Source organism: Neolamprologus brichardi, chromosome 23, assembly GCF_056152115.1.
Source record: "Neolamprologus brichardi isolate AB-2024 chromosome 23, ASM5615211v1, whole genome shotgun sequence".
Classification (NCBI taxonomy): Eukaryota; Metazoa; Chordata; class Actinopteri; order Cichliformes; family Cichlidae; genus Neolamprologus; species Neolamprologus brichardi.
The window spans coordinates 42,229,752-42,257,148 of record NC_142125.1 but is presented as its reverse complement, the minus strand read 5'-3'; the positions used below and the strand labels follow the sequence as shown (position 1 = coordinate 42,257,148).

The 27,397-nt window shown below is 42.4% G+C and overlaps 1 protein-coding gene across 3 annotated transcripts in view; it reads right to left on the bottom strand.

The window, feature by feature from the left end:
* Positions 1-27,397, bottom strand: part of dmd (dystrophin) — a 301,323-nt gene that overhangs the window by 87,741 nt on the left and 186,185 nt on the right. For all 3 annotated transcript variants that reach the window (XM_087836862.1, XM_087836863.1, XM_087836864.1), the window contains 25 exons: positions 25,261-25,422; positions 24,443-24,559; positions 22,775-22,948; positions 22,544-22,699; positions 22,296-22,466; positions 21,980-22,159; positions 21,703-21,822; positions 21,428-21,598; positions 21,068-21,190; positions 20,836-20,970; positions 20,002-20,154; positions 17,641-17,811; positions 14,244-14,366; positions 12,276-12,448; positions 11,982-12,117; positions 11,597-11,772; positions 8,851-8,998; positions 8,425-8,544; positions 7,349-7,498; positions 7,052-7,150; positions 6,724-6,823; positions 4,744-4,913; positions 4,369-4,486; positions 827-1,038; positions 115-269 (listed from right to left, as the gene is read on the bottom strand). In XM_087836862.1, coding sequence (XP_087692988.1) covers positions 115-269; positions 827-1,038; positions 4,369-4,486; positions 4,744-4,913; positions 6,724-6,823; positions 7,052-7,150; positions 7,349-7,498; positions 8,425-8,544; positions 8,851-8,998; positions 11,597-11,772; positions 11,982-12,117; positions 12,276-12,448; positions 14,244-14,366; positions 17,641-17,811; positions 20,002-20,154; positions 20,836-20,970; positions 21,068-21,190; positions 21,428-21,598; positions 21,703-21,822; positions 21,980-22,159; positions 22,296-22,466; positions 22,544-22,699; positions 22,775-22,948; positions 24,443-24,559; positions 25,261-25,422 — 3,713 coding nt within the window. The remainder of the gene's footprint in view (positions 1-114; positions 270-826; positions 1,039-4,368; positions 4,487-4,743; positions 4,914-6,723; positions 6,824-7,051; positions 7,151-7,348; positions 7,499-8,424; positions 8,545-8,850; positions 8,999-11,596; positions 11,773-11,981; positions 12,118-12,275; positions 12,449-14,243; positions 14,367-17,640; positions 17,812-20,001; positions 20,155-20,835; positions 20,971-21,067; positions 21,191-21,427; positions 21,599-21,702; positions 21,823-21,979; positions 22,160-22,295; positions 22,467-22,543; positions 22,700-22,774; positions 22,949-24,442; positions 24,560-25,260; positions 25,423-27,397) is intronic.

The window sequence follows — 27,397 nt, the reverse complement described above, 5'->3', positions numbered from 1 at the left end:
TGGAAACCAAGGCTGAAAGCGTAAGAACAGCACCGTTTAGAGACATTCATTAAGTCAAACACCAACATAGCCGCCTAAATGTTTATTTTTTAATAAAAATATTAAAATGCTGACCGTTTGTTGATGTATATGCAGGCAGCCTCCATGTTGTTGTTGATCTGGGTGACTTTGTGAGTGTCATCGTTGCCATATAGCGTCAGTAGTTTGTTGGCCAGTGCATTGGTTTCTTTGACTTGCATCTGGGATTGCTGCAGCTCCTTCATTAAGAGCTGGGTAAGCAGGGAGAAAACAAGAGGTCAGAGGTCTTCTTGCAGGGCTCTGTAGGACCTGCTGTAGGGTCCTGGTATCACCTTATGCTACCAGCAGTGATACTGAACATGCTAAATTAAAAACTATTGAAAAAACAGAAAAGACGAGGAGGGAAAAAATGTCAGTGGTGTCCACCTGTAAAACCGTTTCTGCTGTGGGTGTTGTCTCACCGTTGCCCCTAAAGTGCACCTATTAATTTAATTAACACCAAATCAGCTGATACTGATTATCAATCCCCATCGGCGTAACTTTGTGCTGAACATTTGGGGGGGGGGGGGGGGGGGGGGGGTGTCAAGATCTCTGTCTAAATAAATATATAAATCTGGGTAAATTCCCAGATGATTAAACATGCAACTGTTTTGCTGGCATGAGTAAAGAAAATCAACAGCCTATGTATGCAAGATCATTCATAATTTTATTGGGGGGTTCTATTGGTTGGATCTGATTAATGGGGGGGCTCTTGTAAGCAGACTATATGTCTGTATAAAAACAGTGAAATTCAGAATGCAGATCCCACCTTCAGTTCAGCATTTTGTTTTTTCAGTGCATCAACTGTATAAGTGATCTCCTGCCATGAATCCAGTCTCTCATTGGCCTGTTGGACGACATGATCCACCCCCTTCTTGGCGTCCAGCCAGTTGGTAGAGTCTTGCAGCATGTTTTGTAGCTGCTTCATCCTATCAGACAGTTTGGTCTGAGAGTCTTCCCAGGAAGCCTGGAGTCGATCAACTATGAAGAAAGAGAGAAAACACTGTTTAACAAGTTCTTTAGAATAAAATCACACAACTAGTAGAGGTGTCAGAGAGTTCGAAAATAATACATGGACGGAGTCTGGAAACCTAAATCCATCCATCCATCCATGCATCCATTCATCCATCCATGCATCCATCCATCCATCCATCCATGCATCCATCCACCCATCCATCCATGCATCCATCCATCCATGCATCCATCCACCCATCCATCCATCCATGCATCCATCCACCCATCCATCCATCCATCCATCCATCCATGCATCCACCCATCCATCCATCCACCCATCCATCCATCTATCCATCCATCCATCCATCCATCCATGCATCCACCCATCCATCCATTCATGCATCCATCCATCCATCCATCCATCCATGCATCCATCCATCCATCCATCCATCCATGCATCCATCCACCCATCCATCCATCCATCCACCCATCCATCCATGCATCTATCCATCCATCCATCCATGCATCCATGCATCCATCCATGCATCCATCCATCCACGCATCCATCCATCCATCCACCCATCCATCCACCCATCCATCCATCTATCCATCCATCCATGCATCCATCCACCCATCCATCCATCCATCCATCCATGCATCCATTCATCCATCCATCCATCCATCCATGCATCCATCCACCCATCCATCCATGCATCCATCCATGCATCCATCCACCCATCCATCCATCCATCCATCCATGCATCCATCCATCCATCCATCCATCTATCCATCCATCCATCCATCCATCCATGCATCCACCCATCCATCCATCCACCCATCCATCCATCTATCCATCCATCCATCCATCCATCCACCCATCCATCCATTCATGCATCCATCCATCCGTCCATCCATCCATGCATCCATCCATCCATCCATCCATCCATCCATGCATCCATCCACCCATCCATCCATCCATCCACCCATCCATCCATGCATCTATCCATCCATCCATCCATGCATCCATGCATCCATCCATGCATCCATCCATCCACGCATCCATCCACCCATCCACCCATCCATCCACCCATCCATCCATCTATCCATCCATCCATGCATCCATCCACCCATCCATCCATCCATCCATCCACCCATCCATCCATCCATCCATCCACCCATCCATCCATCCGTGCATCCATCCATCCACCCATCCATCCATCCATGCATCCATCCATCCATCCATCCATGCATCCATCCATCCATGCATCCATCCATCCATCCATGCATCCATCCATTCTCTTCCTCTTATCCAATTCCAGGTTATTTAGGAAACCTAAATAAAAAACATATTTTTAAGATAGTTACTGTTGTCGTGTTAGACTTCTTCAGATAGAATGAAAATGAGAATTTGAAGTTGAAAGAGAAAGCTGATAACTTTTGTACATTTGGCCTTTTGCGAGAATTATACCTTTGCTGGACAGTTACAGCTACAACTCGCTCCCACACTCCCTGTTTGTCATGACTACACAACAAAATCTCAGTTCTTGGCAGGAAGAGAACAGTAAACATTTGCATTTGATATCAAGGAACATGTGATGCTTTGTAATCCATTTGGAGGAATTCTCACAAGTAAAAACAAGACTTTTATACTATATATGACTGAATCTATTAAACTAAACTAAATTATGAGTAAAACACAAACAAAATCAGAATGTGCTATCAAAATGAACAAACACTGTAGTAACTCTTCTCTTTGAGATGGTGATCTTTGCGAAAACAAGCAGTAAGAGAAGAAGAAGAAGAACTGAGAACCTGAAGATTTGTAGAGGAGGAGTGTCCTCCAATATAAAATAGAAATATAGAGGAAAGGCTTTTGGCTTCAGGCTAATTTAATACAGTTTGTGACTACAAAAGTATGCACACTTGGGCTGGGCAAAAACTGAAAAGTACTGTTGAAGGAGGCAGATCAGGCTCCAGTGATATCGGCTGCTGAACTGATTGATTGGTCATTATCATTTGATCTGTACCTGCAGCTAGAGAAGGAAAATGCAAAAACTGAGAAGGAGCGGTTGCAGTGTGACGTGGAACTTGAAAGAGTGAGGGTTGGGCGATATGTAAACATTTTCCAATTGGCAATAGTCAGTCCAATCTATATAATATATTCACGCATGCGCAGACTTTTTGATGGGCGGGGCAACGTAATCATGCACGGACTGATTTGCGCATGTTTAAACGCGGTCATCACGATTTTTTTAACGCTTTCAACCCATCTGGAGCGCAGAAGGAACAAAATTTGGCCAAACTGACGAAATGCGTTGACAGAGACATTTCAGGGATTTTGATTCAGTGTGTGCTCCAGATGGGTTGACTGTTAATCGTGTTAGTCATGATGACGGCGCGTTAACGCTGACACCACTAAAAAATCTAAAGTCGCCAATTTGGGATTTCTTTGGCTTTAAACCAGATGAAAGCGGTAAACCTAAGGATGTAACCAAAGCGGTGTGCCGCTTGTGCAGACGTATAGTGGAAGCAAAGTACTCAAACACGCCTAACTTGCAAGAGCATGTACGTGTCAACCATCCGGCTGAGTATGCTAGGCTATCAGCAGTTTCTGCAGCTCCATTTTTCTGTTGACTGCTTCTATTAGCTCCATCATTATTAGGAAACTTACTCATGAGCAAATAAATAAATAAACTGCCATTGTAAAAACTATCGACCATAGTCGATATATTCGTCCAATCGCCCAAGTGAGGGTTGAAGGAGCAGTGGAGGGGAGACAGTAAAGGCTGGAAGTGTTAAAGGAAGAGAAGCAGACAGGCAGAGATTTAGAAACTGGAAGAGGGGAGAGAAACAGACTTATGTTGAGTTTGCTTGGAACATTTTCCACCACTTTACATGTTACGTGGTGCTGAGGAGGCAGATTTGTATAACATGGTTATCTTGGAACAGTTTAAGAGCACTCTGCCGGTTTACCTTGCTGCTTATATTAATAGGAAGAAGGTGAAGACAGCTTCTGCAGCTTCTGTTATGGCAGATGAATATGTTTTGTCCAACTCCAGGCCTCGAGGGCCGGTGTCCTGCAGGTTTTAGATGTGTCCTTGATCCAACACAGCTGATTTAAATGGCTCCATGCTCCAAATGTTCTCCAGAGGCCTGGTAATGAACTAATCATTTGATTCTGGTGTGTTGACCCAGGGTGAGATTTAAAACCTGCAGGACGCCGGCCATCGAGGCCTGGAGTTGGACACCCCTGATAAAGCCTAGTATAGGCTCTAAATAAGCTTCACTTAGCCTCTGTGGGAGGCTCACATTTCATGTAAAATGATGCTATGCTGCATGTGTATGTGTGAGACTTACTGCGTTCAGAAATTGCATTGCGGGTCTCTTGGCTGCTGGTTTTGTTCTTCAAGTTCTGGGCTGCTGTGATCTGTGTCTCCAGGAGGGGGCGGCGTTGATCAAGATCCTGCAGAGAAGCCTGAAAACAATCATTTAGTTTCTCAATTGTTTTAACTTACTTATAGAAGTTTCCAAGCAATTAAGGAGGAAAACAAATCAAGAATAAAGGTCTGTAGCATCTCTAGCTTGTCAGTTTAACCACTGACTGTTTTAAACTATCTGTGAGTCCTCAGTATTTACGCACTGAGCCATACTTTCACACACTAGGCAGCTCGGTCAGTTTTTGCAGTGCTTTAAATAGAGTCAAAGGTGAGGTCAGAGGTCAGAGGTCCGGACCTTGAGTTGCCTGATCATGTTGTTGATGTCGTCGAGGTCAGCCACCACTACCCGCTTGTTCTGAACCATGTTATCCATCATGGTCAGCCAGTCAGTGAGCTCAGCCCAGGACTTGTTGAACTGAGCCAATGCTGCGTGTTCAGGCTGGGAACTTCCTGTCAGACCTTCATCTGAGACACAGATACAGTTAAATGAACTTTTAGTTTTAGAGGAAGTGCTCATATTCTTATTTCAAAATAAAACCAGAGTAAAAGTCCTTCACTGAATTTGCCACTGAAATGAATCGATCATTATGAACAGAGAGAACTCAATGGCCCGCCACCAAATGTATCATTTATGCTTTAAATTCATAACCACACCGACCCGCTCCCCATTTTTCAAACAACCATTTCAAAAACCAACGGCAAGTTTATTCCACATGGTCACGAGTTGGGTCATGATTTGGTTTCCAACCACCATTTTTTATATCGTGACTGTAGCATTAGAGACAACTCCCCAAATCAGCTGATATCCTATAATCATGTGCAGGAGCTGATCTTTCCATTTGTCTGTGAAGGTTCTCAGTCATCCAGGTCATCGAAACTGGGTGTGGAGCTCATTGCTCCACCCTATCATGCGAATTCCTGAGGTCAGATGGCCCAGGATGTGAGTGGGCTTGTCCAAACAGCCACTTCACAAGCGCATGGCACAACATAGAAGAGCCACCTCCACAGGACAAGAATCAGCAGTCCAGCTGCATCTAAAGGTCAAAGGTCACTCTTTCGAGGATGCCAACGTTCACATTTTGGACAGAGAGGACAGATGGTTTGAAAGAGGAGTGAAAGAAGCATCTATGTCCACTGTGAGCGACCATCTTTGAACAGAGGCCGTGGTTTACGACAGGTTCAGTGGTGCTCTTGTATCACCAGCAGAGATTCTTCCCCATCACCTGATCCATGCAGGGTCCAAAGCTCACCTCCCTCAACTGGCATTAGGCCAGTTAGGCATCATAAACGAAAACCTTTACACATCAGGAACCCAGCAGTGCCTCGATTTATGGACTGACTGCAGCGCCCTGGGTTCTTTTCCCAGTAACAACAATCAATATTAATATACCAAAAACATCCTTTAGCTTCTAATAATATACTTAATAACTGGAAAAAAAAAACAAGAGGAAAAAAGTGCAATATTATGGTTTATTACCAAAAGTAGGCAACACAAAAGAAAAGAATAATATGTATTTGGTCCTTAGAGCAATCATTTAGGCAAAGAGTGTCATCAGTAAAACTAAACAAGATTAATGCTCCAATGCAACAGAGGCGGTGGTTTACGACACCAACTCTCTGCCATCTATAATCCAGTTTTGAGTTCCTCCCCAGACGCCTTAACGCCCACTCACATCCTGGGTCATCTGACCTCAGGAAATCACATGATAAGGTGGGGCCAGGTTTCACAGTGAACTCACCTGAAACCCTGGCTGATTGGGACCCACACCCAGTTCCACACCTTGGCTCAGGCGATTAGAGGATCATCAGGGGGTCCTTTTGTCCCTCTGTGGGGGGACACTCCCACTAGGTTTAAATCTGGGACTCTCCACCATTTGACCTTAGAACTGAAGAAGCTTCTCGGATGAAGGTGAAACGTCTTCAAGCAACTTAAAGAAGTCCAGACGCTTTTCTTTACAAGCTCCTTTGATCTTTCCATTTGTTTTTCCATTATTTAAATGATTCTAATTATTCAAATGGTATCACTCATAGAAGTGTAATCTTGGCAATGACTGATCAACAAAGAAAAGAAAGATAAAAACTGGAACTCTCAATCCCAAAAAACAAATGAATAACTAAAAGAAACTGAACCAGACTGAATCTAGTAAAATGAACTCTTACTGAACCTCATATCAGGACTTTCAGTTGTACTGCGAACATGAATTTGTGTCCTAAACTCAGTCCGAACTTAATCTCGTGTGCACATGCATGCGTGAAAGATTAAATGTGGTCTTACTGTCTTTCCTGGTTATAAGCTGAGCAGCCGTCCTCTCCTTGTGCTGCTGCAGCAGCTCCAAGATTACAGTCCAAGATTCCCTCAGCCTGATATATTTCATCTGAAAAACACACAAACACATGTGAGCAGTTTCCTTATTGTTGATAACAACGTCACAGGTCAGTGTCCAAGCATCAAATGCTGGAAGAAGTATATATATTTGAGTCTTGTTACATTTCTTCAAAAAGTAACTATTTATTTATAATATTTAAGGTAAAGGTAGAAGTGAGACAAGTCAGTGTTTTAATGATTTCATGCCACGTGATTCACCTGCGTTTAATTTCCTCACCTTGCCAGGTTGCTCAAGAGGAGAGTCCCTGTATAACTGATCAGCTTTCTCCAACACACACTCCACGTCTGGCTGCTTGACTTTCACTTCGTTAATGAGCTGCAGAATCAGAGAGCTTAAACTGCAATAAGCCTTGTGGACAGACGAGTGTATTGCATGTAATATAATAAATAATATATTGGATGTAATATATGCAATGTATTATTAATTTCAGGCAGTTTGGGCTTGAATGTTTTACTAGTAAATGCCATGATGCACTGATACATGCATGCATATACACAGTGTTTTGCACCATACCCTGGCAGATGGTCCCTCAGGGCTGTGCTCCAGCTTGGCTCTGGTGCTGGACACCCAGACTGACAGGTCATCCAGATGACTCTCACACTTCTCCATCTCCTTCAGCAGACCCTCGATCTCCAGCTGACGTTCAGGAAGAGCCTTTGACACCTAAATGAAGATTGGCCATGAAACCACTCCCACCGTGTTGACCCATTTTTCAAGATATTTATTACTACGGGGGAGGTGAGGTGGTGATAATCTGGTCTGTAGTAAACACAGTATAAGAGTGGTTTTCCAGCGTCTTTCTGGTAAAGATTAAAGCTCGCCTCCTTTGGTAAATTAAACTCTGTCTGGAGCAAATTCAACTAAATCTAAGAGAATCTTTTCTACACAATTACGGAGCCCCACAGGGGACATGGGAGAAAAAAAATTAAGACGGACTTTTGCGAGATCTCACAAAACAAACTCGGGATCCCGAGTTTTAGCCGATTCTTCAGAGGCCGCCAGCTCGAAGCCGACCGGGAGGTTGAGGCACGATGTGCCGGGAAAGCGGTGTTCCTCCCGGCTGTAGTAGGTCTCGACCTCCTGTTAGCTTCGAGCTAGTGGGTGTCAGATCTCCGAAAACGTCGGAGCACTTTTGCAAATATGTGATGTCTTGTAAACCGAGCAGGTATCTGACATTTACACAGCTACATTCACGCCTCAAAATATCTTAAAAGTGTATTTTGTGACCCAGAAAGAGTAATATTACAACTAAGTAGCTGCCGCCATTGTTGGAATTCAACTTTTGCGAGATCTCGTAAAAGTCCGTCTTAATTTTTTTTCTCCCATGTCCCCTGCGAGGCTCCGTAGACAACAGATGAAAGTGAAAATATTGGCACTTTGATAAAAAAGATGTTATAATACCAACAAACTTTCAAGCCGTCAAAACTAAACGTCGTGAGCTTAATGATGTGGTGCGCTGCTTAGCTAGACGTGGGGAACACCCTTCTCTCAGAGCCTTTGTGTAGTCATGTCAAGTTATGATTATTCAGCTGATGGCTTTCCTGGGCAGCGGCGTGCTGTCCGCTGTGTGTATAGTGAAAGAAGCTGACCTGAGACCAGCGAGTGTTTATGATCCTGACGTCTTTGTGTTTATCAGCAGGAATCTGCTTCAGTCTTGAGTTCAGACTCTCCATCACTGCATTCTGGGCAGGAAGCTCCTCCACACACACCTGACACACAGACACACACATTACTGCAGCAGCTCAATACCAGCAGAATCTTATGTAAAATTTCAGAAACACTCACACACACACACACACACACACACACACACACACACACACACGATCTTGCAATAATTAAAACGCTGCAATGTTTTTACTAATTGCACAGAGCAACACATTGGAGTAATTTACATTACGACTCATCTAAACTCGTTTACACGATGATGGCAGCTAAATGAATTTGCATAAATCCATAAATATGCACACACATTCACGAAGCTCAGAGTAACTGTGTGGCTGAACTGAATATACCTGAACTTTGCCCAGAGTGTCTCTTATGTGCTGTGGCTCTGCAGGCTGCAGAGGAATGGCCAGGACGCCCTCAGCTTTGTCCAGCCAGCCCAGCATCGAGCCAACGTTCTCCTGCAGCTCTGCGGTCAGGCTGGATGCCTCTGCAGACCTGTAGGTTAGAGAGAAACAATAAAAGAAGTGTTCTCCTCTCAGGGGTGGCTGTGCCTCAGGAGGTGGAGCTGATCATCTACTACTCAGAAGGTTGGTAGTTTGATCCCTGGCTGCTCAAGTCTGCATGTCAAAGTCTGCTTGGACAAGATACCGAGCCCCGGGTTGAACAAAGGGGTATGAACGTGTTAGTCAGTGTGCATGAGACATGTTATTTAAAGTGCTTTGAGTAGTATAGAAAAGCACTTTATAAAAACAGTACATTTACTATCTGGAAAGACCACACGGGCACAAAAATCAGTAACACACGCGCACGAGTGTATTCATATCCTTGTGGGGAAATCTCACTGACATAATGCTTTCCTTCGCTGCTTACCCTACCCATAATGCAGTTGTAACCCTGACACTAAAACCACAAAAATGTCTTCAAACTTTTGGGGGCTGTTGGTCCTCGTAAGTATAGTAAACATGCACGTTACCACCGTTACAGTGGGTTTAGGGAGCAGTGCCAAGGAGGCTGACCAAAACAGCTGATGCCCATATTCTAATCATGCTCCCTCTATTTTAGTAGCACCTCAGGACCTGAAGAGGAAGAGGAGCACAAGCAGCTGAGCAAGAGAGGCACGAACGACACCAAAGGATGACTGTTTGAAAAAACCCAAAACACTAAGGCTCGACCACGAGCCCATCGCTGTGTCAGTTTTCTTATTACATTTGTTTATACTGTTAGCTTTTTATTTGTTTCGCCAAAAGTTGATTCTGCTCATCTGGACGTAGCGTTTTCTGGGAGAAACGTTTCGTCATCATCAGGTGACGTCTTCAGTCTCAGCTGACTGCAGGTTTCAATCTTATAAACAGGACATTTGCATAATGACTGAAACCAGCCCACTGAAGGAACAATGGGCTGGGAGGTCACCTTCATCATGACTATGCAAATTCTCATGACCATTGATCAACAACCACTGATCAATAACCATGAGTCCCATTCACAGAGAGTTGAATGGCTGCAATCACAGCATGTAAGATGGTGACAGATGTACCCTTAGGCCCCTCCTCCATTCAAAGATGGTCTTTCCCTTTACACGTAAATGGCCTCCTTGACTCCGCCCTCAAACCAGCGTTCCTCCCTGTCCAGGATGTTACATCCTCATCATTGAAAGAGTGTCCACTGGCCTGTAGGTGTGAACAGACTGCAGAGTCCTGGCCTGACGAGGAGGCTCTTCTGTGTTGTAGTCAGAGGTTGTTTGGTTTCCCCGATGTATAAATCCTGCACTAACAGCTACACTATGTTACTCTGTTTGTGTCGGAGGACCCGATCCTTGGGGTGGACCAGTTTTTGTTGCAGCGTGTTTTGGGGTTTAAAAGCCACAGAGACCTGGTGTTTAGAAAAAATGTGTCTCAACTGCTCCGATACTCCTGACACGTACGGGATCACTACAGGTTTTCTCTTGGGCAGCGGTTTTCCTTCTCTCCTGGATCAGCTGGAGCTTTCTTTAGGTGCCTTTCCAGCTTTGACAAAAGTCCAGCTGGGATAACCACATTTACTCAGGGCCTTTTTGAACACAGCCCATTGTCCCTTCAGTGGGCTGGTTTCAGTCATTATGCAAATGTCCTGTTTATAAGATTGAAACCTGCAGTCAGCTGAGACTAAAGACGTCACCTGATGATGACGAAACGTTTCTCCCAGAAAACGCTACGTCCAGATGAACAGAATCAACTTCTGGAGATTTATTTTCCTGGATGATTGAGAATGCATCAAGATATTTATTTGTTTCTGTGGAAATGATTCTACATGCTGCTAACAGGCTGCTTCTAATCCCATGAAACATCTGATGTTTAATGATGATAAAAGGATTCTGACAAATCCACGTCCAGCTTTAGCATCACGCTGGCTTCTTGGCTAGCTTAGCATTAGCATGCTGTCAGTGCAGGTGCTTGCAAAAATGCAAAGTTGTGTTAGCAGAATAATGCTATTATCATAGCATTATAGTTATTTCTGTCCTGCACACAGTTTGCAATTTACAGTTGCACTCTTGTCTTTTTGTGCAATAAAAATAAAAGCCACATCCGCGCTGTAGATTGCAGCATTATTTTCCTCCAAATACATTTTTAGTCCACGTGACAAAAATCTGCTGATTGTAGTACAATTACAAAAAACAAGCAGAATCAACAGACAGGCACACTAACAATTCCAACGAATTCAAATACTTGGAATTGGTTCTCTACAAGCACCGCTTCACAAACACCATCCCTAACAGGAACCATCATGGAAGGATAGGCCTCTCCGTGGCACGCACCACCAGCTGACGAAAAAATCCTACAAGTGGTTAGAGAAGCCTGGACTGGAAGACAGCACAGAGACATTAATAATGGCAGGACAGGAACAAGCTCTGAGCACAAGATCAACAGAGGCGGGAGTCAAATATGACCCTGAGGCTTTCCAGCACATAACATGTTAGCAGGCAGCGCATACTTGGAACACCAGGACCAAGTGCTTGAAATGCTTCTAAAATTCCCAAGATGTGGAACTCATGTTATGACAAGGCACGAGTTCCTCGATCCATATGGAAGCTACAGACACGCACACGTGCACATTTACCTCCTCTTTCGTTTGTTGAGCTGCTGGCAGACGTTGGCCCACCGAGTGTTCAGTAACTTGAGCTGTGACTGAAGCTGCAGAGCATCATCTGCTGTGCTCATCTGGCTTATGTCCACCCCTGCAGAGTTCACTCTGCCCAGCACCGCTTCCTGCAGCGGTATTTCCTCAGTCAAGTCCTGTGCACATAATACAGACGCAGTAGATTATTACTGATTAATTATTTATTGATTTCAAGTGAAAATTATAGACAGAGATCCAGGTGGAATTTGAAGATTTCCCACAGTGTCGTTGACACTATTCAACAACAAACGGTCAAATTTAGCTTTAATTTACAGGTTATATTTGTGCAGTTACATTTTCTCGAAAAGGAAAAGTTGTGTTTTACCCTTAGGTGCTGTCGGTGTGCTCCTGGGTCACTCTCAGCCAGTTTCAAAGTCCCCTCAGCATCATTCAGCCACTCCTCCAGCTCCTTCTGATCCGAAACAAACTTCTGCCACTTGCAGTTACAATCCTGCCAACGCCTTGACACACACAGAAAAATGTTTATTTATAATTGTGCACAATGTTTGAAATATGCATGTAAGCACACACACATAATACCGCATGTGCACATAAAACACATACAAAGGCAAGTGTGCAGAAACGCACACACAGAGAAGGACTCAGGAACCACCCTTACTTAAGTCTGTCCTGGTAGAGCTTGTTCAGTTTGCTCCAGCTGATACTGAGCAGGTTGACAGACTCCTGGATTCTTTGGCCCTCCAGAGGTCGAGCACCAGACATCATCTCCTTCCTGTGACCCAGAACTCCATCGACAGGACCTCGCAGCTTGTCAATGTTCCCCTTTACGTCCTGCATGTGTGGAAAAATACCAACATGTGACTGAGGAGAGTGTCTGGTGTGAAAATAATTGTTCTCTTAACACGATACATTTTAGAAGAAAACCCCAAAATAGAATAAATGAACCTGAACACCGTGTATCGTTATCTTTCCACATCACAATTATTACATAAAATCCCAATAAGTGCATCGAAGTTTGTGGTTTGTTGGGATTTAAATATATATATTCTTGGTGCTTATTGTCTGATTATATTGTTTTACGTATGCCAGACCCACACGAGAACTGTGTTAAGAGTGACAGGTTGCCCTGGCAACAGACTTTAGAAAGAGGAAGTGCACTGGAAATTTGACACAGCTGTGTCCCAAAACGCCAGCTGCATCCTCCGGAGGCCGCATTTGAAGGCCGATTACGTCACAGCAACGCGACGAAGGCTGTCCCAATTCATCGACTCCTTCAAATGCGTCCTTCATTTCCCCGAATTTGAAGGATGGGTCGGGTGTGTCCTTCGTGGCCCACCATATCCCAGAATTCATAGCGCGGCCCAGCCAAATTTCAGCTGCAAGCTAAAATTTGGCTGGGCCGCGCTATGAATTCTGGGCCACTACTGAATTTTAAAATTACTCTTATTATTCTTTCTGGGTCACAAAATAAACGTTTAACATATTTTAAGGCAAGAAAGTAGCTGTGTAAACATCAAATATCTGCTCGGTTTATCAAGATATCGCATATTTGCAAAAGTGTGCCGACGTTTTCGGAGACGTCTGTTACCCACTAGCTCGATAGCAAGCCGGGGGGGTTCAAAGGTCACTCCAGCCGGCGAGAGCAGCGGACTCCCGGCTTCATCGTTTTCAGACCCCCGCTCTTTCGCTACTCAGGTTAAACATGATATATAAGTCACTCGGATAACTTAAAAATGTAATTTTTTTACAGTTTTTCGGTGTTTTATTTGTTCCGGAGTAAATTGGTTTGGCTGAGATCAAAGTTATTAGATTAAATAAAACTTTATTAATCCCCCCGGTGGGTTCCTCCTTGGTTTTTACACAGCTGAATAAACATCAAACAGAAAACTGATTAAACAGAAGTGTGAGACGGTCGAGAGTTTCCTCCAGTGTCCTGTTATATTTTAGATAGCAAGGAGCAGACGGCCGAGTTTATTAAACTCCACCGAGACAGCGGTGACGCTAATCAGAAGGCTCGACCGTCACATTTCACAGCCTCGCACTTCCGGCCTTCTCGGTCTTTGAAGGACCCGGCCCACGTAGACCGCGAAGGCCGGGTCCTCCGAAGGATGCAGCCGACATTTTGGGACACAGCTTAAGAAAAGAGGAACTTGTACCATATAAGGAGTTGTTTGTATCGAAACTGTGTGTGACGTGCTGCAAAATATATAGCGAGACGGGCTGCTGATGCCCGGGCTGGCGTGTTTGTGTGTCTGCTCAGTCTCCAATATGTAAGATTAAAGATCATTTTTTGAGTTAGACTCTGAGCCCTTAAAGAATACAAAGAAGTGGATTTAATAGGTTGTAATGTGAAACCAGTTCAAAGGTTATGGATACTTGTTCAAAGACTGCATTTATATTCATTATTACAACAGCTTCTTATGTTACAAGAGGCACATTTTCCTGTTTGGTACGTAGTCATGGAAACTATGGTACACAGCACGAGAGAAAATACATTAAAATATAAAACAACATTGACTGCAATAGGAAACTCAGTATAACGGTATAAACAACAGTATAATACTTATAAGTTTTAGTATATTTGATCTCACTGGGCTTTAGACACAAGTTCAAAAGCAACGCTGACCTTCAGGCAGTGCTCCTGCTGAGACATGTTATAATACGCTGCAGGCCAGTATTCAGGAGAGTTCAGCTTGAAGTCCGTCTCTGACACCGAGCACAGCAGCGCCTGGAGCTCTGTGATATACTCCTGATTACACAAGTGCACACACATGCACACACAGACACATAACAAGGCAACACAAACATACAAAGCAGAGCCGAATCAGAAAAAGAGAACATATCGAAGAAAACAACATCTGCATCTTAATTTTGTTTTCTCGTCATCAGAAAATAATCTAAATAAATGACTCGTTTTCCTGAACCCCCAAATTTTCAAACTACATTTTGTGTCTGCATATTTATTTTTGTCTAATAATAAACTTTTGTTGTGCATAAGTCATGTAAGTGTAACACATATGATCCAAACAGAAAAATGTGACCAAACAAAGGTTGGGGAACTCTGCATGGCCAGTGCTGAGTAAATGTCTCTTTGCAAATACAATAACCATTAAAGCCTGTTGAGCTCAGAGTCTGTGACTCCTTGTCTGATTGAATGGGTTTCATTCGTTCTGTAAACCTTTAGCACTATGAAGCGATGGTGTCCCTGCTTTGGAGGCCCAGCTGTAGCCTAGTTTAGGTTAAAGGGTGAGGCGAAATCTTCAGCTTGTGCCTGATGCAGTTTATTGAGATACTGAGTTGTATTTATGTTTCTTCTTTCTGTCATAGAAGTCAAGTTACTGACATTTGCTTCAAGAATTTGGAAACGTTTGTTAAACTGCAGTTTTTTGAAGCTGCACAAACGACTACCTAAAAACACTTGTTTTCATTTTTAGTCCCAATCTGGTGCATAGAGTAACCCAAGCCTGTTAATTGTTAGGGGACGGCTGGAGGAGTCTGAGTCTTGAGAAAGCCTTAAAATGTGCATCTTTAACCTCCTAGGACCTGCGTCCACATATGTGGACGTCACATTTTGGGTTATTTAGACCAAAATACTCAATTTTGCTCTACAAGGGCCTGATATGCACTTACGAGGACATTATACTGCTACTTTTCTATTGAAATTTTAAACAAATATCCTCATATGTGGCTCTCATTTTTCTTAGAAACAAAAATCAGGTAAAAAAAAAATCTGGTCATTCTTTGTTTTTACATTCATCAGGTCCAAATCAGCCAAATATCAAAGAGAAATCAAAAATGCTGCCGTGGAAGAGTTCGGGTCTTAGGAGGTTAATGACGACTGTGAACAAGTGTAACACTAACAGGCTAATTGAGATCTGAGGATCTTTGTGAGAGCTGAGGTCTCCTGGGTTGTCCTACTTTGAACTGTCCAAAGCAAAACTAATATGTTAATCTTGTTTTATTTTTTTTATTTTAAGGATCTCAGTTTTTACCACTGATGCCCAAACATCTGCTAAAGTGCAGCTGTTGCCATAGAACCACTTGTGTTTATCACGAAGGTCAAAATGATTTTGATGTGAAGACCTGGTGGGCTGATCCTTCAAGCCTTTGCAAAAGAAAAACCTTTCTCTGATATCAGGTGTATGTATGTGTGTGTGTTATGAGGTGAAATTGAGAGGGGCAGTTCTGAAAGCCTTTGCTTCTCTGCTTACAGTCATCATTGTTTCCTACACCAGGAGCACGTCTCTGCTGTGACCTTCCATCCTGTAAAGTTGCCGCTCACTTTTTTTGACGTCTCATATTTTAAGCCAACAACAAGCCCATAAAGTCTCACAATACTACATTTCATGTTACATGCTTTTTCTTTCTATTGTTGGTTTGTTCTGTGCGTATGGCTTTTTATAACTATGTGTTCCACAACATTGTAACCATCAAAAACTAGACGTCATAATATCACTCAGCTGTGCTCCTAAACCGTCGTTAGGCAACAGTTTGTCCTGGATGCTAAAGACTGACTGTTGTTATTTTTTCATAATTCTTAAGACTAATTTTACATTTATTTATTTATTTTTAAACAACTTCCTGCTTAAAAACAGACTGATTAAAGTGGGAAAAGCTTGTGGTCATATTTATGAATTATGTCAACACTGGACATTATTTTAAGAGCAACGGTTGCCTAGTGATTAGACTCTAATTTACTGCCTCACATTAGTAGCAACGGACCAAACACTGCCCACACATTTTCACATTTCCAACATTTTGTATTTGACTCTGGTGTGTGAGCACGGAGCACCTGTAGTTGACTTAAAGCCACTCAGGTTTCACCTCATATTAAACAACAGCAGAATTGGTTTCATCTGCCAGCTAAAAGGTTCATGGTTTGATCCCTGGGTGCTTCCAGTCTCCTTGGGCAAGACACTACCGACAGGGGTGGCCAGATGTGCGGCCTTATTTCTTACCCCCTGACCTGTAACTCTGAACTCAAAATGAGACTTTATTTTGAGAGCACTTTAGTATTATGAAGACAGTGTCCAGAAGATGTCAGCTTCATAAGATCGCTGTGATCAGGAATATTTAAGGAACATATTTGACCAGATGAGTGACATTAGCAGCTTATGTTCACTGTCCAATGCTGTAAGAGAGCAAGACAGAAAATGACGAACTGATACTACTGTGCTTAAGACTGGTCTGAGATCAGATCTGACAGTTCACATGTGCATCTGTCTAAGATGATATCATTTAAGTGTATGTACATGTATGTCCTGTTAGTGGCTTACAAGATACATACATCTTCTGTGATTTGCAGATCAGGGAACTGGCAGTAATGTGATTGGTTTGTGGAGCATGCAGGGACACAGAGTAAGACAAAGCAACCAAGGAGATTTAAACTTGTGTACAGGTATAATGTGTGGATGAGAATGCAGCATAGAAAGACACAAAAAGCAACTTGTTTCCTTGAGTGGAGACAATCAAATCCAGATTTTCAAAACATAAAAATATATTGTACTATCAGCTTTGAGATAGATAAAGAGACAGAGAAGGTCTCAAATTTGGGGTATTTAGGTAGGGACTAAAAGATAACGTTGGTAACATTTTAAATGTTTCTTATCGTCCATAAGTCTCACAGGGAAACACACAAAATGTAACCACTCTATGCTAACCACCTCGGCAGCACTATTAAAAAACAGCCTACATGAATGCTGAATCTAGTAGTAAATGATTAAGCTAGCACTACTAGCATATGATAGTTGTTAGAGCTAATGAGTTTGTGGTACCAATATTAGTTTTACTCAATCAGAACTCTGTTCGTTGGCTGATTTAAGATGATTAACTGTAAACATGACTGTAAGTTCACTGCTCCTAACCTTCGTTTGGATCGAAGCTTTCATGCTGTTAGATAAAAATGAATTGTTACAACGTTTACTGCTACCTTTGAGAGATTAAAGAGTTAGTATTGAAATATAATAATTAAAGTATTTTCTGTTAGTACTGTAGATACACAAGTTGTGCCTACTGAAACTCACACATTGTCTTTTGAAGGGTATGAACTTGCCCTCCACCTCAACCCAGCGTGTGTTGAGCTGGAGTTGGCGGGGCTCCACTAGATTGGTGGCTCCAGCCTCTGAAAGCTGATTGGCTAAGCCCTGCACCTCCTTAAGCTCCTCCTTCTTCTTGTCGAACTCTGAGCCAATTTCCTATTGAACAAAATCAACGGGGAAGGTCACTCGCTATTGGTCGGGGGCCAAGTGGGGCAAGCACAGAGAAGTATGTAGATGTATTGGAAACACACACACACACACACACACACACACACACACACACACACACACACACAATAATAATAAATAATGACACGTTCCACTTTCTTTTTCCCATCAGCACATCATTTACCCATCAGAGACAATACATTGACAAAAGGGACAAAGTGTTGTGTTCGTCAGTGTCACATATAAACATACAAAGTTCAGGCTGTATATTTGTATTTAACTCCATTTCAAAAAGAAAGCAGTGATCATGAGGCACTGACTGCCTGAGACTTTATTCATACAGAGAACAGGAAAGTTATTGTGTGAACTAAGCAGTTTCTGGCTGAACAGAAACAAAGATCTACACGAGCAGACTGGAAGCAGAAGGATGGACAGAGACACAGACGGACAAGCAGTGAGGAATATCTGTCGCGGCAATGATGATGAGTCTGAGACGTGCGGGCGGTGCGTCCGCTTAGCGAAATGTCATAGTGATCATCTGAAAGTGAAACACATACAGAGAGTCAGAAAGGGCGGGAAACGGGTGGGAGTCCAGGGTTTCCTTCTCACACCTTCTCCAAATCAGAACCAGATGTTAGTGCTGCACTGCTGTAGCTTTAATAAGAAATCATTGCACATCTTAATACTTAAAATTGCTCTAAACAAACAATATGATTCTTGTGTTTTTTTCAGATGCTGCAGTTTCAAAAACTTAGCAACCAGAAGGAGCGCCTAGAAACGGTAACAAAGTTACAAATGCTGCCTTCACAAGCGTATGAAATTGATTGAGATCCCATTTTTAATATGGGCTTAATTTGACGTTGGCTCACCCTTCGCAGCTATAAAACCCTCAATTCTTCTGGGTAGGCTTTCCCTTCCAAGTGCATTTGTGAAGTCACTGATGGTGGACGAGTAGACCTGGCTCGAGGTCTCAGCTCCAATTCATCCCAAAGCTGTTGTATTGGGTTGAAGTCAGGACTCTGTGCTGGTCAGTCAAGTTCCTCCACACCAAACTTGCTCATCCATGTCTTTGTGGGTCTTCATGCACTGAAGGTTAAGAGTTCCTTTCACTAGAACTAAGGGGCCGAGCCCAGCTCCTGACAAACAGCCCCATACCAAACTTTACAATTGAGGCAATGCAGTCTGACAAGTACCATTTACTTGGGAACTGCCAAACCCAGACTCATCCAGTGGATTTCCAGACAGAGAAATGTGATGCATCACTCCAGAGAGCACATCTTCACTGCTCTAGAGTCTAGTAGCAACGTGCTCTAGGCCACTGCATCCAACGCTTTGCAATTGTGCTTGTCATGGTGATGTAGGGCTTGGATGCAGCTGCCCAGCCATGAAGCTCTCTACCTACTGGTCCCGAGCTAATCTGAATCCCACATGAAGTTTGGAGGTCTATAGTGATGTGCACTATACACCCCAGCATAACCTTGCTCTGTCATTTGTACATCTGTGGCTATCTAAGTGATTGGAACACCTGTTTCAATGGTTTGTGTGAATAAGTGATTACTTTACAACACAGTGTATATAAATTATTTTGAAAAACTAATCAATTGACAAATATAAGTAAAGTACATGGTTTTAATATAATGTTGGCTGTCTAAACCTACTGAGTTGGTCAAGTAAGGTCAAGTATGTTTGCTGCAGCAAAGCTCCATAGTTTACTGAATTAAATAGGAGTTTTATCATTCATCGTGAAGTACTAAACAGGGATTTTAAGTTCAATGCTGCCTTAAAAGACAGTTAGTAATTATTTAATGACAATAAAATATTGCATACAACTCTGGTCCATTAATAAAAAACTAAATCCTTAATAAAATCTACCGGTGATGGTAATAAAAATGCTCAGGGAGTGTTTCCATGTCATTAAGCTGCAAATCTTTGATATTAAATCTTTGTCCAAAAGTTGGAGAAGGGGAGAGGAAGGATAGAAATAAAGGAATATATACCGCAAAACACAGAATGACAAAAGATCAAAGCAGATGATGTGGGAAAGAAAAGGCGTGAGATGAAGAGCTGCGGTGACAAACATAAAGTCAGGCTGTGGGTCTTTGAGAAAAGCCAAATATAACATACAAAGAAGTGCTTTATGGAAGGGAGCTGTGTGTGTGTTTCTGTGCACATCGTCACCTTGACCCTCTCTCCCTCAGGCGGGTCAGGCAGTAAGTCCACTCTGCGCTGAATGTCATCTAGCCAGGCAAGCAGGTCATGTGACTTCCTCCTGTATTGGTACCACTGGGGCGCAATAGCCAATGCCTTCCTGTTTCGAAGGACGCGCAGATCCTACATGCATGTGACCACACAAGCACACAGAGACATGCACACACATGAATATCACAAATATCTTTATGTGACACAGCTTTCATCCAGCTGACCTGCTGTTACATGTATTCAAAATAAAACAGTGTTTATGTGCAGCTATAGCTGAGAAGAACACTAACATTCATGTCATCTTGCTTCTTTCCTCCCAGAATTATTATCTCAAAAAAAGTTTTCATTGTAGAAACTGTTTCTGTATTTGCATGTATGAGCACTTTAACTTGTTTTTTATTTATTTAATGTAATACATACATACTTCTATATTTATAGAAGCAAGTACAACAAGTTTAGTTTTGTATTTAGTGAAAATTAAAAAATCTTTACTTTTTTAAGTTTTATTTTATTTAATGTAACGGTTTGCTTTATTTTGGCTTATTGTTAACATATTAGCTAATAATAGCATATTAGCATAATTTGCTAATATTAGCATATTTTGCTAATATTAGCATATTATGCTAATATTAGCATATTAGCATAACATGCTAGCCAGCAAAGAGTAACTTTTTTCTGACTTGAACACAGATAACAGGGTTTGGCTTAATGTGTTAGCAGCAACTTTTAGATATTTCATTGCAATGATTTAACACATTGTGAATATACTCCCATGTTATTACTCTGTTTAATATTAGCTGTTATGTCTGTTACCTTCACTGTGTTGTATTTCATGTTCAGCTTGTTATGCTTAAGTCTGATCTCCTCTCTCTTGTCCAGATCCGGGACTCTCTTCTGTAGACTCTCTCCTTTTAACAGTAACTCCTTAACTGCGCCCTCCTCACAGTCCTAAACACATAAGTACATGCTTGGTTTGTTAGTCGAAACAGAAAATGACTGGAAGTCACACTAGCTGTGACTGAACCTTGGTGTGAGGGTAACAGACCTTGTCCTCCAGGAAATCTTCTTCCTTCAGGTTTTCCCCTTGTTTGACTTCATCTTCCAGGAGCTCCAGCCAGACCTGCGCGTCACTGTGGTACTGCTCCAGCTCTTTGGCTGATGCTGCCGTCTGCCGCACACACACAGTCCCATGGCAACGATGTACAGGCGCACACATACACACAGAATGTACATTTATTTACACAGTCTCAGACCTATGTAAGACTAAGAAGAAGAGTTAAGGAGCAACTACAATTTGAAATCTATTAAAGTAAATTCATGGATTTTAGGATTTAAGATATAGCATTTAACAATAAATATGAAACAGCCAAACAAACAGTATATCTATATAAAGGTACTTCCCTACCATTCCAGAGGTAATGCGCTGAGAGATGGCGTCAAATCTGTGGTTCAGCTGCTCCAGCTTGGGTCCGACCACGGCCTGGCAGTTGTCCCCCCTGGTGGACATTAACTCTTGCCCCAGAGACCTTACCTCCTCCATCTTTCCTCTGGTGAGTTCCAGCTCTGCACGTAGCACCTGCAGGTCCCAAGACACATATGTTAGGTGTATAAACTGTCTTCACCTAAGACATGAAAGAAACATTTGTCATAGGGAAAAAAGCCTCAAAGTATATAAACAACCTTCAACACATCACTGGGTCCCTGGCTGTCTATCTCATTCATTTTTCTCTCTGCACCATTGATCCATCCATTCACTTCCTGTATTTGTCCATCCAACTTGTGCATCTGCTGCTGGTAGTCCTGAAAGAGAGAAAGAAGGAGAAAAATGAGACTCTTCTTCTGCAAACAGTGACATCTACACGAGCTATATTTAGCAAACCAGGTCTAATATTAGAACTGAAACAATAGATAAATGAAAAGTATAATAAGAGCAGGTTGTTTCAGTTCTATTTCTGACCAGCAGCAGGTTGAGCCATTCTTCTGCTCTAGAAGTCACTGCAATCCAGTTGCAGTGCAGCAGGCTAACTTTGTCGTCCACAAGGCCTCCGTGGCCGCGCAGCACAGCCTTTAAGGCCTCGGCGAGGTCCACCACTGCCTGCAGCTGTGGCTGATGTCTCTCCGTCTCCCCATGGATGGACTGAGAACAATTAAGAAACAAGGACAGAAGAACTTTTCTATGTAAGGTGACCTTGCATGTTTATAAAAGCACTTAAAATAAAAGATATTATCACTCTTTAATGTTTGTCTTCGTGTCGATGTATACACGGAGGTACCTGTGCCCACGCCACCTCGTCCTTCAGGTCACTGGGCATCCCATCCACTGCAGAGCGCCTCGTCAACTCGGCATCAGTGGCGGCGAGCCATTCTGTGAGCCCGTTCAGCTCCTTACGCAGCTTCCTTGACAACTTCAGACTCTTCTCCAGCTCCAACTTGCTCTCTGTCACCTACAAACACACATTCTTTGATTATGCTGCTGGAGTTACTCCAGTGTGTGTGTGTGTGCGTGTGTGTGTGTCCTAACCTGAGCTCCCATCTGGTTATACAGCAGTTTCAGAGCAGTCACTCTGTCGTCCAGCTCTTTGGGCTGCTCAGTCTGCTGCCGCTGCACGATTTGTCTGCCTGTTTTTATAACCGTCTCCACCTCCCCTTTCACTTCACTCAGCGCTTTGTACAGCTTCTGTTCAAGCCAAATAGATAGAAGCCACTTCAAATAGAATCTCTCCATCAGTTCATAGGTGAAACAAATACCCACCATGCACTGCTCCAGCTGTGACTGCACCACATCCTGCTCCACACTGCGGATGTCCAGCACCCCCATTTGACTTTTGACCCAGGCTAGCACGCGCTCACACTCGAGCAGCCGAGAATCAAAGTTGGCAGGCTTCTGGAAGAGTCGGAACTTAGTCCACACGTCTGCCAGCATATTCTGGGAAATGACAAGACCCACAGTGCACATAATGAGAGTCCTACAGGAAACACCATATCCTGTCTGTACATGTGTCCACTAACATGGCAAAAAGTGGTCGTTGATACAGTTACCACAGCAATAACTTCCAAAGACACGTTTGAGTACTGGCAGGCATTTAATCACCTGTCAGTGGCGCAAATGTGCAACATGCATGCATACTTGCAGTGGAGATAAAAAAAGAGGACAGCGATAACATAATAATTACTACTCTTTGATTTAGAATTTGACCTGTAATCAGTTCAGGACGAAGGTATCAAATACTGTACTGTCATGGCCCTGGGTCATGTGACCCAGTATTCTGAGTTTCTTGTTCTTTTTAGGCTCGTTTCATTTCGGTTTATCTGGTTACATTCTGCCATGTTTCATGTCTAAGTTTTCTTTGTTTGTCAAGTTCAAGTCATGTCTGGATTTCCTTATGTTTCCTGTTTTATTTTGAAAGAGTTTTGTGTTATGTTTAGTTTCACGTGTCCTGTCATTATGTTAATTGTCAGCTGTTTTGCCCATGTGATTCTACTTCCTTTGATCATTCCTTGTGTATTTAGTCTGTGTGTTCCACTCAGTCACTGTCAGATCGTCTGTTAACCTCACCACAGTTTTACTCCATTGTTTCTCTGTGTTTTCTAGTTTACTCAGTGTTCACAGCCCTTTTGTTAACACAGTGTTCATAGCCTCCTTAGTTTCCCTAGCTCCTTGTTTTTTCTTCTGCAATCAGCCAATAAAGGCTCGCTCTATTTTTGAAACTACGTTTTGTCTGCATCTGGGTCTACCTCTTTCCTCACACTGGCGCACCCCGCCGTGACATGTACAGGAATGCTGCAGCATGGAAAATTACATGAGGAAAGGAATTGAAACTGCATGTAGACAGCAGAGAAATCACCACATCTTACTGAGATCCTACCACAGGCCTTACATAGATGGTAAATGGTTCTTATGTAGCTTTTCTACTCTTCTGAGCACTCAAAGCGCTTTATACAACTTGTGCATTCACCCATTCACATTTCCTTAGTGCTTTCTAACTAACATTCACACACATTCATACTCTGATGGATGCATTGGAGAGCAATTTGGGGTCAGTATCTTGCCCAAGGATATTTGGCATGCAGCCTGGGGGAAGCCACCAACCGCTCAGTAGATGATCTGCTCTACCACCTGAGCTACAGCCACCCCACATGGCACAGTATGCTCGCACTGATGTAAGTAATAATGCCCTTTGATTTTCAGCATTATCTTCTGCATTTTATACTGTTGGTTATACTTGTACCACCCAACACCTCCAGACAGGTTCTGATGAGTAAATTTGATGTGCAGGAGATCTGAGCATCCAAGTAGAGTCCATTTACATGTTTTCTAGCTTTAGGATCAAAAACGTGACCTGATGTTTTCAAGTGGTCGTCAGTAAGGGCTGTTTGCACCTATATTACCCATTTCAGCACACTGTCTGTGGTCATGTACCTGGGTAAGGTCCAACTGCCCCATGATCTTTGGGGAAGGGTCTTTGTCTTTGTTCTGGTTCTTCTTCCTCAAGTCCTCCAGGGTCGTTTCATGGCTGCTCAGCTCTGACTGGATTTTCTTGTGAAAACACAAACACACATGATACATAAAGAATTCATGTAATTTTATCTAATTAATTAAATTCAATTAAACACTAAAGTCAAAGTGAAATAAACCCTAAAAATGCTTAAATGGACTGACAGTGTACAACCTTCTGCTGACCACAAGGGGGCAGGAGATATCAAGAAGAGAGTCCAAACACGAGCCCACATCACCGCCACACTTACAGATTCTCTCGCACACACTTTGTCTCTGCCATCCTTCTCTTTAAAAACAAAGTCTCAGGAGTGGTCGTCCACTCTGCTCCCATAATGTAATCATCCTTTTATCCTCTGTGTATATGTGTGTGTGTCAGTAAGAGAGAGAGATGGTGAAAGGGAGACCGAGAGAAATCAAATCAAAGTGTGGGGAAGACAGCCGGAAAAAGAGGCAAGGACACAAAGACCGAGGCTGTTTGTGTGTCTGTTTGGTCAGCGCTGGTCTGGATTTGACTTTCAATCTGCTAAAGACGCCCAAACTGGTTTCAGAACTGGTTCTTTTTATTTTGGCCGGCTGATATTAGACCTCACACTACGGTGCTGTACTATTTTACAAATGTTTGTAAAATTGTAAAGTCAGGATATCATCTGGAATTCTGTCTTCCTTGGTTGGGAAACAAATGCCTTTGTTCCTGTCATGTGACTATAAAGGTTATAGAAGGATCGTTGTGCTATGGCTACCTGAGCTTCCTGTGGTATCTGCTGAGCGTCGATTTGATCAGCCAGGTATGCAGTGAGGTGGCGGTCTGTGTTAGCTAAGGACTCCTGGATCTGCTTCAGGGTCTCGTCATTCTCCCGAGCCCACTGGAGGTTCTGCTCCAGCTCTTTTTGCCTGAGTGCTGCCTGTGGAAACAAGAAAGTCAAAAGACATATTCTAACTCATGTAAATTAGAACAAGAACAATAACCAGCTGTTATAAACTAAAAGTCCGTCCCTCTCCTGTAGAACCAGCTCCCAGTTTGCGTATCTCCCATCTTTAAATATGAAAACAGACTATTTTCTAGCTATTTACAGGCCATGAGAATCATAGAGGCTTCACTATTAGCACACAAACAGACAAACACATGAGTACATCTACACAAAGACACACCCCTGTGTGTACCCTCTTGAAGGATGGATTCTGGGATGTCTCTCGCATGTCCTCTCGGTGTTGTCACTATATAACCGACGCTCTTCTGAAATTTGTTATCAGTGAGGTGTCTCAGTGTCTACTGCAGTGTTTCCATCTTCACTCTCTCTCGTTGACTGCAGACAGGAATAACTAGTAAACAATCCTATTACATCATATAAGAGCCTGTGTGACTGTGTGTGTGAGAGGCTTAAATGTATGCAGTTACAAGTGAACATACTAATCCCATACAGAAGGATAATGGCTCCAAGTATAGTCCTGAGCCAGCCTAAGCCTTGTGTTAGCAGAGCATGCATCTGAGGCCCTCACACTACGGCGTTTCTTCTTATTCATTATTCCTCCATCCCGAACCATCGCGTGCAAACTGACATCGATGACTGACTGCCTCATGTCAAAAACACCTTCCAACTGGTTTTCATCTGTTACCAAACAATGAAATGAAATCTGCAAGTATGCATCTGTGATCTGAAGAAATGAACAAGGAGACGTGGAATTATTTAATTATTGTTTTTTGCATGCATGGGGCAGATTTATCACTTTAAAGTGGAACATTAATATAATGAGATTATTATTCTGCTCTGTCAGCTAATTAGAGCTTGTGAAAGGAAGCTGACTGACTCTTGCACTTATCTTATTTTTCATCAGCTAAGTAGGGTGAAAAAGAAGAATAATGCTTTTTGAAGCCTCTGGTTTAAGAGTAATCACCAATGACAACAGAGCCACAATCTCAGAATCACTTTCTAAATCAGAATAAGCTGTTATAGCAGAACAGCACGTGACAAGTGAAGTAGATCATGTTTCTGCTGAATGAAACCAAAGAATTGTCTGAATCTAACAAACATTGTTGAAAATGTTACTTTCTCCCAAACCACTTTAAAGTCGACTTCTGTAGTAAGCTCAGGCCTTCAGTTTACTGACGGCTACTGTGTCAATAACAGGATAAGTCATACTTTCGTCTGTACTTTGGCCACTCATAGCAAGTCACCGTTTATCATCAGATGAGAATAAATCAAGATTAAACAGTTAGTATGGCTTGTCTCTATTTAGCCTATTTAGCATATTTAGCATATTTAGCCTATTTAGCATATTTAGCCTATTTAGCATATTTAGCCTATTTAGCATATTTAGCATATTTAGCATATTTAGCCTATTTAGCATATTTAGCATATTTAGCTTATTTAGCATATTTAGCATGCACCTCTCGTCATGGAAAGAAAGTTGAAACATGATGACAAAAAAAAGAGTTCCTTTTCTTTTTGATAGAGTAAACAGAATATCAGATTTTCATTTGGGCATTTTTTTTATAACATTTTATGTATTTATTTATTTTACTCGATTTGCATTTTGAACATGTTGTCATCCTGCTTAATATAATAATAATGCTAACTTATTATAAGTGAAAACTAAACCTCTAAGCTTATATAAAACCATATTTCACTTGCATAAGAAAATTGAATTTTAGTCAGTTTAAAGGTGAATTCCTTTCCTTTCTGTAACAAGACTTTTGCTCAAACAAAGCTACGGATGGTATATTCAGGCTCAGCCTATATTCAGACTAATGTGGTACTTTGAGTACATGTCATTATGTTCAAAGTTTAAAACAATAAGATTTCAAAGGTCATCTGAAATCCGTGAAACTGACAAACAACCCTAGTTATCTGACAGAGTTGCTCATGAAACATCACATTT